The sequence below is a fragment of the Triplophysa rosa genome, linkage group LG8, assembly GCF_024868665.1.
Source record: "Triplophysa rosa linkage group LG8, Trosa_1v2, whole genome shotgun sequence".
Classification (NCBI taxonomy): domain Eukaryota; kingdom Metazoa; phylum Chordata; class Actinopteri; order Cypriniformes; family Nemacheilidae; genus Triplophysa; species Triplophysa rosa.
This window is the reverse complement of record NC_079897.1, coordinates 4910169-4923820: the sequence shown is the minus strand read 5'-3', so window position 1 is coordinate 4923820 and position 13652 is coordinate 4910169. Positions and strand designations below refer to the sequence as shown.

The window sequence follows — 13652 nt, the reverse complement described above, 5'->3', positions numbered from 1 at the left end:
CGTTTCACTGGCATAAAATTGGTTTGACACTAAACGGTCGATACTCGTGAATTTAGGGACCGTCTCTAAAGTTACATACACATTAAAATACATGTTTCCAACTTCAATGGCATTTAAAGGGAATGATTTATACCCACAAGACTAACTGTACAGTGTTCATGTGTGTGTCAGATATAGGCCTAATGCACACCTTTTATATTTATTATAATAAACCGTTAAATCAAATGCAAATATTCCTATGTGTTTCACTGCTGTATGGGCTCATACATAAATATACAAATTTTAAAGCTCAATAGCATTTAAAGGGAATGACTTCCCTGACTAACTGTAAAGTGTTCATGTGTGTGTCAGACAGAACGCACACCTTTTAGATTATTGATATGTATTAAAATAAACCGTCAAATCACATGCAGACATTCCTATGTGTATAATGGTCTCATACACAAATATACCATTATTTAAAGCTCAATAGCAATACGTATAGGAATATGTGCATATGATTTGATGGTTTATTTTAATACTCAATAATCTAAAAGTTGTGCATAATAGCTGACACACACATGAACACTGTACAGTTAGTTTTGTGGCTATAAATCATTCCCTTTAAATGCTTTTGAAGTTGGAAAAATGTATTTTAATGTGTATGTAACTATAGAGATGGTCCCTAAATTCAGGAATATCGAAAGTTTAATGCGTCAAACCAACTTTACACCAGTGAAACGCGGCAATGAACATGCTTGCTGAACGTGCACATGCTTTATATGCGCCAAGCGCTCGTGTGTAAACACATTAAAACAATTTATAATATAATCTAAAATAAAACAGTATACAATATTGGTTAATGTTCCTGTAGGAAGGAGCTTGTTCTGTTGACAGACAGAGGCTTCAATTCCGCGAGTAGGCTACAGTTTGCAAAACCGTGCGCACGGATTGCGAAAGCGTGGGCACAGATTATGAATTCGTGGGTACAGATTTCAAAAATTGAGGGGACGGTTTACAAAACCGAGAGCACGGATTGCGAAAGCGTGGGCACAGATTATGAATTCGTGGGTACAGATTTCAAAAACTGAGGGGACGGTTTACAAAACCGAGAGCACGGATTGTAAACTCTGGGAACAGTTTTAGAATCTGTGAGTATGGATTTTTAAACTGAGGGAACGAATTACAAAACTGTGGCCACGGATTTGCGGGTCTTGTTTTTTTTTCTCCGAGGGATGACCAGACGGGCTCCGTATCAATCAGAGCATGCAAGGGCACATTTGTACATACTGCATGCACAAGATAAGGTACGCGCATTCACACAGAAAATATCTCTGTGGGAAACCAAACTGCAGGAGGGAGTTACAGACATGTTTCCTCTCTTTACCCAAGAGTGCATCTCCTCCACTGCTGACAACATCATGCCCATAATCCAGTCTCACCTGTCACATCTCAAGGGCTATTTTAAACAATATTTCCCTGATTTGAACAACACCCACCTGGACTTTGTTAGTAACCCATTTGCACCAGGGGTTGGCACTCATCTGGATCTAGCAGAACAAGAGCAACTAATTGACTTGACAAATGAAGGAGAGATGAAAAAGTTCCAAAGCCTTTCTATGTCAGAGTTTTGGATGTCTGCTAGAAAGGACTACCCTGCTTTGTCTGAAAAGGCAATAAAGTGTCTTTTACCTTTTGATACAAACTGTGTGAAGCTGGATTTTCAGTACTGAAAGTACTTCAGTCCAAGCACAGAGCCCGTGTGGATGTTGAAAATGACATGCGCCTAGCTCTCACTAAAATAAAGCCACGATTTGACAAACTGTGTAGGAGCCACCAGGCTCATCCAACCCATTTAGGAGTTTTTGTATCAGTGAATGTGGCGTTTGTTCGATTTGCTTCATATGTTTTAATGCAAATGACCTTCAGGTTCAACTTGTCATGTACGACTACCTTATAAAAAGGTACCCTGTTCAATTAATGTAAATATTTTGCAATTTCAGGAATTCAAAAAGCTACAGAAGTTGTAATTTGAAATGCTAAATTGTTCATTCTCATAAGAATAATTTTTGGCTATAGAAAATTTAGTTGTCAAGAACAAGAACATTGTTATTGAAGAAATTTTAAATGTTGATTTGTTGTAATATGAATTGTGTCGTGTATTTACAGTATGGAAATGTCTTTGTAAATACAATTCTTAAGGTGCCTTAATATTTTAGGCAAGGGGGTCCTCTGCATTGAATCATTATATTTGGGGGTCACTGTGATTAAAAAGTTTGAAAATCTGATTTAGAGCACCCTAGAAACCACCTTACAAAACCTTTGCAATGACCCAGAATGCCTTAAGCAACACAATAGCAACCACCTAAAAATACTTAAGTATAAAAGTATAAAAAGTTTTGCCACAGCAAGTAAAGTTTATTTTAATTTAAGTTAATAGTTTTACATACTTCAGAATCTTCATATTTTCTTATAGTTTTTCACACTGTCTTATAACTTACATCTTTTAGTTTACACAGTAACAAGTCTGCTTTGGGTTTGAATAAATAAATACAAATGTGTGGAACTTAAATGCTTGCTTTAAAAAAGTATTTAGTTTGATTTGACACTTTTTCTTTTCTTAGTTTAACTAGGCAATGACAACTCTCAATTATATAACTTGATTAAACTTAACATATTAATTTATGTTTTGTTCAACAAAACAAAGAAATGTATACAGGTTTGGAACAACTTGAGGGTGAGTATTATGACAGAATTTTCATTTTAGGATGGAGTATCCCTTTAAAACAAAAAAATGAAACAAATAACCATACAAAATTCCATGTGTCTGAAAGATTATGGCAGTTAATGAAATATGTAGGAGGAGAGAGAGAGACTACTGCTGCAGCCAGTGGAAAAGCACATCTCTGGATAATGTTGCAGCTGATGTCACCGCTTATGTCACAAGTGAAGTCATCGTTTTGGCACAGATATCTATACCATACATTGGTTATCATTTATGTTTAAGGTATTACAGCATAATATGTTTAATTAATAATGACTTCCTACTATTTGAATCCATTGACAAAAAAAGAAAAGAAAAAAAGGGCGTTGCAAGCCTTTGATGTTTTTATTCATTTGGCATTTTCATCAAAGCCATAAACCTTTTAAAATCATCTGTTCTCTGTCAGTAGTTGGCGCTGCAGAGTAACAAATACGTTAAAATGAACATCCTTGCAGTTGCATGTGTATGTTTCATCTTTCTCTTCAAAGCATACCATACTTTTTCACTACAGGCATTTTTTAGAAATATTTACAGAACTTGATGAGATGTTATTTTTCATGCACATTCATATAAGAATCTAAAAAAACTGATAACTTATTTTCCTCTTTTATTGTTTACGAGACATTAAAGTATTTTAAGTATTAACTTTGTCTCAAATGATTCTCTTAAAATCCATGATAAGAAAAACAGACACTTGTTGACATAAGAGAGTTGGACATTTTAATTGAGTTGATTAATGTGCAAGACATTTTTAAATCTCTGAAACTTTAAAAAGCCCTTTGTGAGAGTAGTATCTTTCCTGGGAGAAAGTCTGATCAATTCTATCTGTGAGATATCAAAGATTTCTCTTGTGTGAATTCCTTTGGGTAGCTCTGAAATATGTTTATCTCTCCTAGAGAAAAGGAAGCACAGGAGCTCCACCCACTTGAGTTCAGTACCTGCTCAGGTGCTTAAACAATAAAAGACTGTTCAGTCTTATAAAGAGATACTTTCTCCTGAGCATTACTTGATTTTGACTCAGACCGCTGGCAGAGAACACAAACTAAAGGATTATTCCTCTTTAAAGATGATGAAGATTATCCCTGCTACCCTAAATTTTGGTTGACTTGTAATTTTCATGAGTAAGTAGAAATGTTTTAAAAATGACTTGTGAATTGAATTAATTTGATTTAAAAAATATTTGTGTAATAAAACTTTATTTGTTCCTTTGCAAATGTGTAAAAAGAAAAAAGAATACACTTTTTAAGATGCTGTTGTATATGTGAAAGCTGTTGTATAAGTGATATTTTGCTTTGAATGAATGCATCAATACTGATTTTTGAATTTCAAGATTAAATTTAGCTAATGTGATGAATTGGTTTTCTGCAACCTAAATTCAATGGCACAATGAAATAAATTTATATTGAACACAGTAATCATAAAGAATGTTTACAGAATATTTGATTATATAATATAATGAACTTTATATGTACAGCTAACAGTTTTAACTAATCAAACAACAGTGTGTGATTTTTTCTCATTTTAAATTCATAAATATATAAAATCTTTCAATCTGCAATGGAAAATTATGTTACTCTCAATAAAAATGTTTTATTACCAATCTATCAAAATCTGACTCAGGTGTGAACTCTGTTGATATCTCTGCGGTGGAATCCCTACCTGAAAGTACAGTCGTCACGACTCCACACCCAAAAACTAAATTTATCATGGACCTTAGAATAACAAACCGGATTTATCATGACTCACTAAGTGATCAGGAATCAGAAGAGTATAAATCACTCAAGCAGGAGGTGGAGCTACTGGTAAGGGTCTTTTTAATACATCATGTTATGCATTTGACAAATGTTTTGTATCCAGAATGATTCATGGTTGTATTCCCTGGAAATATGGGGAATACAGGAATTTTTGGGAAAGCGTGGTAAGGCATGTAGAGTACACCATCTAACAGGTGGTACATGTCTAAGGGACCATTGTGGCATTACCCTGGTCTCATGGCCCCCCAAAAAACAAGTAAATAGACCAAGAATAGAATGGGATTGTCATGACACGCCCATAAAAAAGGGATACCATAGCGCATTTTTTGTCAATAAAACTTTCAAGTTACGCATTTATGTCTATAATCTCTATAATGATTCTTCTTCAGTTTTTTTATATTTATGGTCCTACTTCCCTGGAATATTTGGGGACAGATCAGATGACCTTCAGGTTTGTAACAAACTCTCATATTTACCAGGCAAAAGGATTGGATCCTAAGAATTTAATTCTTTCGACAGTCTAACTAGACACTCTTCACAAATGTGTTCTTATTAATCCACTCCTGCAGAAATGGGTCTGTTATTGTCAGCGCTCAACTGCTGTTTAGGACAACCATGATCGATCCAGTGCTTGGAAGAAGTTTATTTTTTTCAACATACAAGCATTTTCCTTCACCAACACTAGAATTTGCCATGGACCACGCTTCAAGTAAAACATCTTCTGTATCTTCTATATTACATCTTTGCACAAATTTTTGACAATAATTTTTAGGCATTGTTGGACTTAAGCAAAGCACACTAAGAAAGTATCAGATTTTTTTCTTTTAAACTAAAATGTTCTATCATGAAAAATCACATAAATATGAATAAATTGTTTTACTTACAATCCATCAAAATCCCATTCAGGTGTGAACTCTGTCAACATGTTTGCGGTGGACTCCATAACCGAAACTACTGCTGTCCCATCTCCACACCCGGAATCAAAATTTTACATGGAAATCAGAATCACCAACCGGATTTACAATACCACACTGGAAGACCCAAAATCAGCAGAGTATGCAACACTCAGGCATGAGGTGGACCAGCTGGTAAGGGTCTCTTTTTAATACATCATGCTTGTGTATATAAAGAGTTACTATTGTTGTGGGACCAAGGTACAGTGATATTATCAGATGACGATACCATGGTACATTTCGGTAAGTGTAAATGTCAATTAACCTTATACAGCCACGGAAAAAATTAATAGACCATTTAAAAATGATTTTACCATTTATAGTGTTTAGGTAAAATTATCATTTTTGTTTCATTCTGTGAACTTGTTACAATATTTCTGCCAAATTTCAAAATAAAAATATTGATTCTATTTGCATTTATTTGGTCAAATAACAGAAAGATGCTTTGTATTTTTTCAGACCTCAAATACTGCAAAGAAAACCCATTCCGATTAACTTTTAACCAATACAACAGTAATATTTCTACATGTATTTAGGAAAAGTAAAAAAAAATGTTTTATGTGATAACCTTGATTTTTATGTGTCTTGTCATGCTGTCAGTCTTTCATATTGCTGTTAGATGACTTTGTCACTCCTGAGGTTTGATTTTGTTAAAATTTAACAGACACTGAACTGGAATGGTCACAATACATCTAGAAATGCAGATCAAGTTTGAAATGGTCTCTTAAATGTTTCTGCGGATGTATAAACCTTTCAATAAACCATTCAAGGTAGTATTTTATACGGTTAGGATGGCATATTGACATTATATAAAACATTTTGTCTTACTCTGTAAAAAATTGACTTATTACTTTTTTTTCAGTTTGTCGACAGTTATAGCACTACTCCTTTGAAATACATAACCACAGACCAAATGACCTTCAGGTTTGAAAGCAATTTACATAATCCCATATTTATATACAATTCTGCCAGTGGTAAAAAAATGACACCATTCACAAGCCCTTGGGTTCATGGAGTGTCTAACTGTATTATTTTATTTGTAGAAATGGCTCTGTTATTGCTGGGGCTGATCTGCTGTTTGTGGGACCCTGGAACTCAATGATCGTGGAAAACCAGTTTATTGCAGGCTACAATAAACTACTCGCAAAATCCGAACCAAATCTAACCATTGACACCAATTTTTTTAAAAGTAAAATAACAGATGTGTTATTTATAAACAGCAAATAATGGTTTATTTCAGATCAGAGTTGTTTATATTGTTATGAAACACACCAGATATACAGTATGTAGGGATTTATAAAAGATACATCTATGTCATTTCCGTAAATTCTCTTCCACTTGCAGGTGAAGTCCCTACTCCCTTACCATTGACACAAGACACCACCACACCAGCTTCAACAACACACCTCACTTCCACTTCAGACATCACAACACACACTACATTCCCCAACAGTACATCCACTCATTCTCCAACAGAGACAACCACACACACCCTACACTCCTCCATGACTCTGAACCCCTCCTCAACACCCCTTAACACCACAATGCACCCAAACACCAGTGCAACTCAATCACCAAAAAACAACACAAACATCAATGGCACAACCACAGCGGCCCCCAGCGGCACCAACACCACTACACCCCACCACAACACCAACACCACTACACCCCACCACAACACCAACACCACTACACCCCACCACAACACCATCATCACATCATCCCCCCACAACGGCACCATCATCACATCATCCCCCCACAACGGCACCAACATCACATCATCCCCCCACAACGGCACCATCATCACATCATCCCCCCACAACGGCACCAACATCACATCATCCCCCCACAACGGCACCAACATCACATCATCCCCCCACAACGGCACCAACATCACATCATCCCCTCAAAATAACACGAACACCACTACACCCCACAACGGAACCAACTTCACTACACCCCACCACAGTACCAACACCCCCACACCATCCAATGCCACGATCTCATCATCTATTCCCAACATAACCAACAGCATCTCGACGATCAGTTCCAGACCAACAGATTCACTGACCACAGCTGGTGCTCTGGTACCTGGCTGGGGCATCGCTCTGTTAGTGCTGGCAGCCATAAGTCTCCTGCTTCTCATCATTCTTCTCATCATTCTGGTAAGTGATTAAAATATGGCCAAATGAATAGGGGTAAAATGATTATGCTTGTAATATAAGTGAAAATAAGGTGAATTAATATTATAACTGATTATTTTGGTGAAAATGGCTTGATTAAAATCATCAGGTCATAAGAATTGTGGTGATCATGATGTTCTTTTCCACTTAGCTGGTGATGTGCTGCTGTTGGCCGAACAAAAGGACTGACGTGAAAGAGCCAGAAGTCATTATTCCACCCATGTACTTCAATCCAGACATCCCCATGTACTCGACACACAGCACAATTGATTCACCCAATGGCAAACAAGTGGTGAGCTGCTTTCCACGTCATTCTTATGCAGCTTTGCTTATGTTAATGATGAAGCTGTTTGTCTGTGATTCATATATCCAGCTTCTTATGGTTGAAAAGCATTAGCCAGATGAAATGTAATGATTACTCTTAGAGTTCTTAAAAAGACTCACACTCTAAGAAAAAATGGTGCTAAATAGCACCAAAAGTGGTTCTTTGGCTCGTAATCATAGGAGAACCGTTTTTAGTGCTATATAGCACCTATTTTTAAAGGTGCTATATAGCACCTTTATCAAATGGTGCTATGTAGAACCATAAGAGGTGCCACGTAGCACTTTATTGCTTCAACAAAAATGGTGCTCTAGTCTATAGAACCTTATAGGGTTATTTGTAGACTGTGAAAAGGTTCTATTATTGACATATTTTTGACAGCTTAAATAACCACAGCAGAATTACTTATTATTAAATAGTAACAGATTTAATGACTGTAAACATGACACGCATATCAACCATAAATGATAAAAATAATAGCATATAAATTATAAATCAGAACAATCACTATGAAACAACAGCAAAATATTTTTTTTGTGTTTGAGCATTCAGGACTATTATTAAAGGTGCGGTGACGTGGTGCTGTTTATTGTTTTATACTGTTGTACGAGGTCTACTTATGACGTTCGCGTGGTTTTTACATTCAAAATCAATAAGTAATAGGCTATTTTCTACCCGGGTTTTGAGGCCAGCTCTGCAAATGCTCGGTTTGAATGGGCGTTCCGCAATGAAGGCTTGGAAGTAAGCGCCCACTGCTATGATTGGATAGCAGTTTGGGTAGTAAACTTAATTGAAGCCTTCTGTGACGTAACGTTAGGTTACACATTAGCACCATTCGCACGAGATTAGCATTATCAGGGGACCTCGTGTGATATATAAATTACTTACACCACATCAGTATTTCATGTGACGCGTTCGCACAGGATGATTTTACTCAAATTTACTGACTTATTTCCCGGATGTGATGCTTTGCGTATAGTTTGTATAGCCTATAGTTGTATTGTGTTTAATGATAAATGACCGTAACTTACCTGTCAGCATTTGAGACCCGTGATCGCGAACCGGACAAAAGATCACCGCGATCGCGGGTCTCAAATGTTACGAGAGTTTCCATGATAACAAACGTGAGACTCCCGGTAACTTATGGATATCACCCAGCACCCGAAATATTATCAAAACACTTCAAAACAGCCTCCATTATTCGCAAACGGTGGATAAAAGCTTGAAAAGTGATGTATGAGCCCGCCAAATCACAGAGATGCCGATTACAATTATTACAAATGACTAGAGGTTCCAAGGTAAAACTATCAGTGCATATCAAGCAATCTCTAACAAAGCAATAGTGACAAATATGTTTTACTCACATAAGATTGCTGCGCCATTCCTATCGGATCCAATATTGACGGCACTGACAGCACTGCTTTTTAATTCGATCTGTGCCTTGTTCACGAAGGAATCCTCGGAGAAATTAAACGAACAAATGCTCCATGTTTTCCCACGTGATCTGGAACGTCTTTAAAAATAAACTTTAACCCCGCATTCCTAATATCAGAATCCGAAGGAAGGTTATGCAGCGACTGTATTCTTCCACAACCTATCTTTAACGACATGTTTGTTTATTGCTTGCGAGCTCTATCTGGATCTGCGCCACTGGTTCTGTCATGCGCAAACCAGTGGGCGGGGCTATAGAAGTAGTGGTTGATATTTTTCTTTTGGAGGCGGTGTTCAACCTATCAATGTCGTCATAGATAGGTGCATTCCAGAACCTGGCGATCGCTGAGCCTGGTGTCAATAACGGTTGTAATCTCAGTAACAAGGGCGTTTTCAGTTCTGACACTTACATGATGTTCGCGTGATTACGATTCCCCCTTATATAACAAAAGATCGCGTTAAAATTGTGATTTTAATTCACGGCACCTTTAAGTACTTAAATGAACAAAATAACATAACATTTATAACAGCATTAAAGCTTAAGTCTTTAAAAAATGGATATTATACCATTAACCACAAGTACTATAAGGTTCATTATGGCAATACAACTCATAAATGGTATAAGTTGGTTGTATAATTTGGGAAGCCGAATAGACAGTCTTGTAGCCACTAATAAGTTTAAACAAACAGTGCTCGATGAGATGACATTTTTTTGTGTGAATGATGGGTTTTGCATATATCACACTGAATAAAAAATAAGACAGCTAACTGTCACGGGGATGTGTATGCAGCCACAGACCACTGTAGGAGAGTTATCCAATACTACAGTATATATTTTAAAGCACAACAACAAAACACAACAAAATAATTCACTGGAGAACACAACGTAATTGCAGACTACATAGACAACACTTGACAAGGAACAGGGAGAGTAAATATACAGTCTCTGTGATGAGGGTATCGCTGACAGGTGATGTTGATGGGAGACGAGGAAAAGGTGATGGAGCGTGGAGCATGATGGGAGGCGTAGTCCATAGGGTAAAAAAATGAGAAACAGGCAGGGGAACACTAGGACGCAGACAGGACCGTGACACTAAGAGATTCTTTAGTGCCTCTGTCAGTTTCATGTCTTCACAACTGGGGGTCTTGAAGTGCCACAAAGAATTATTCCTGTTATAAGCTTTGCTGAATCCTGTAAATTGGAAAAATATTAAACATGTAGTGAGTAATTGAGAATACAATAAAAGCCTCGTGATTCTATATTCATGTGACCCGCATGTGATCATGAAGAGCGCGCTCTCTCACCTTCTCTCTGCATCCGTGAGCGCAGTAAGTTAAACATGAAAGCTCATTCTCGTATCATTCACTTAAATGGTTGCGTTTAAGGCGAAGTGTAAAGTGAGTGTCGTGTAGGCGCTAATTCAACACACATGACGCAGCACTGCTTCTGCCTCATCCACTATAAAACTATTGCACGCGTTTAAAATCAATGAAACTCCCGCCGCTGGGGGATGCAGTGACGCGCCGCTCGCTCATAATACATGAAAAGTAAGACGTGGAAGAGCGACAGTAAATGTGCGTGTAATAGAAAGTGAAGAGCAAAGACCCGCTTAAATCTTACAGCACCCATACATTAAAAATATTATATCTAGAAATCTGACATCTATAGAAATAAATACGTCATCTATTTCAATTCAACACCTTCTTATTTAATTAAATCTATTTACTCTGACTGCACGTCAATGCATATATTCATATTTATTCGTAAATATAACGCTAGTCTATTTGTAAAACATGCACACATATGATGTAGCCTAGAAACCCTGTTTTAGAAACAAGGGTATAAGGACTTGATCTTTTGCAACTTTATACTCATTCTCAAAGCTACTTTATGCATTGATTTGTCAGATTAACTGATAAGTGTCACGAATGGTGAGGGAACAAGGACACAGTACCCAGACGCAGACAGCGGATAAGGGGTTAACAAGACATTTAATAAAATATAAATACAAAAGGACCCACGTGGGGGCAACAAAACAAAACAGGGGAATACAGGACTGGACTAAGACTGGATACACCTAACAAGACTAAGATTACATAAACATAACTACAAATGACTACACTAGACTAGACTAGACTAGACTAGACTAGACTGACACAGAACAGGCACTCAACAGACAAACGACAATGAACCAGCACAGGACAATGAAACAAGAGGACTATATAAAGGGGACTAAATCAAGAAGGGGACAGGTGCGGGACATGAAATAATTAAGAAGCAATAACAAGACGAAAGGGCGGGAACAGAGACGCCACACCGGAGAGAGGGAGTATATGGAATGCCAAAACTGACTCTCTCCACATAAAACAAGAGGTTCTATCATGGTTCTGCCACTAGGTGGGGCAGAACCATGACAGAAGCCCCTCCTTAAGGAGCAGCATCCTGATGCTCCTCAAGGAACAAACAAGACTAGACAGACTGTGACAAAAAACATAACTATACAAAATACGACCAAAAACGTGATACATAGAAAAAAAATCCAAACAAAGACATGGCGCCGGCTGGAAGGCCGGCTGGACAGCACATGGCGCCAGCTGGATGGCCGGCTGGACAACACATGACGCCGGCTGGAAGGCCGGCTGGACAGTACATGGTGCCGGCTGGATGGCCGGCTGGACAGTACATGGCGCCGGCTGGATGGCCGGCTGGACAGTACATGGCGCCGGCTGGATGGCCGGCTGGACAGGACATGGCGCCGGCTAGATGGCCGACTGGGAGGCCGGCTATCACCGGCTGGGCAGGCCTGGATATCAACGAGACGGGGGGGGGAGGCATTGGAGTCGGTGGCTGGGCAGCGCTCTCTGGCGGCTGGGCAGCGTTCTCCGACAGCTGGGCAGTGCTCTCNCGGGGACGGAGTCCGGCATGCAAATTTCATTCGCCAATTTTCATTGGCCTTTTCTAAGAAGTCGGAAGCGATTGGTTCTCAGGGACAAACCCCATCTGTCGGTTCGACACAACGTCTCGTTCCCTCCATCAGGGAACCGAGGTTACGTCCGTAACCGAGACGTTTTTATCCCAGTTTTTATGTGTCTTGTCATGCTGTCAGTCTTTCATATTGCTGTTGGATGACTTTGTCACTCCTGAGGTTTGATTTTGTTAAAATTTAACAGACACTGAACTGGAATGGCAACAATACATCTAGAAATGCAGATTAAGTTTGAAATGGTCTCTTAAATGTTTCTGCATATGTATAAACCTTTCAATAAATCATTCAATGAAGCATTTTGTACGGTTATGATGACATATTGACATTATATAAAACATTTTGTGAAATTTTGACAAAAAATTGACTTATTACTTTTCTTTTTTCAGTTTTTCTCCATTTATAACAAAACTTCTCTGGAATACATAAGCACAGACCAGATGATCTTCAGGTTTGAAAGCAATTTACATAATCTCATATTTATATACAATACTAACAGTGGTAAAAAATGACACCATTCACAAGCCCTTGGGTTCATGGAGTGTCTAACTGTATTGTTTTATTTGTAGAAATGGCTCTGTTATTGCTGGCGCTGTTCTGCTGTTCGGGGTGTCCTGGCTCAACCCATCGCTCGAGAAAAACCTGTTTATTCAACGCTACAATGAAATAAAATCCGAACAACAACTAACCATCGACACCAATTTTGTTAACGGTAAAATAAACAGCAAATAATGGTTTATTTCCGATCAGAATTGTTTATGTTGTTATGAAACAAGCCAGATATATGTAGGGATTTATAAAATAATCGTAAATTATCTTCTCTTCCACTTGCAGATACAGTCCCTACTCAATTACCAGAAGAAACCACCACACCAACTTCAACAACACACCTCACTTCCACTTCACACATTACAACACACAACACCTTCCCCACCAGCCACAGTACATCCACTCATTCTCCAACACACACCACCAGCCTGACAACCAGTACCGTTGTAGAAACCACCACACACACCCTCCACTCCTCCACAACTCTGAACCCCCCCTCAACACCCCTTAACACCACAATACACCCAAACACCAGTTCAACTCAATCACCAAACATCACAACATCCCCCCACAACGGAACCAACGTCACATCATCCCCTCACAACGGAACCAACATCACATCATCCCCTCACAACGGCACCAACGTCACATCATCCCCCCACAACGGCACCAACGTCACATCATCCCCCCACAACGGCACCAACGTCACATCATCCCCCCACAACGGCACCAA

General features: G+C 38.4%; 1 protein-coding gene across 1 annotated transcript; it reads left to right on the top strand.

Annotated features, from left to right (window-relative positions):
• Window positions 1-5900: 5900 nt before the first annotated feature.
• On the top strand, window positions 5901-13102 carry LOC130557720 (mucin-2). The gene is made up of 6 exons (XM_057339719.1): window positions 5901-6374; window positions 6494-6639; window positions 6795-7615; window positions 7785-7925; window positions 12760-12821; window positions 12940-13102. Exons 1-6 carry the CDS (start codon window positions 6364-6366, stop codon window positions 13100-13102), a joined length of 1344 nt encoding a protein of 447 aa, XP_057195702.1. The 5' UTR covers window positions 5901-6363.
• Window positions 13103-13652: the final 550 nt, after the last annotated feature.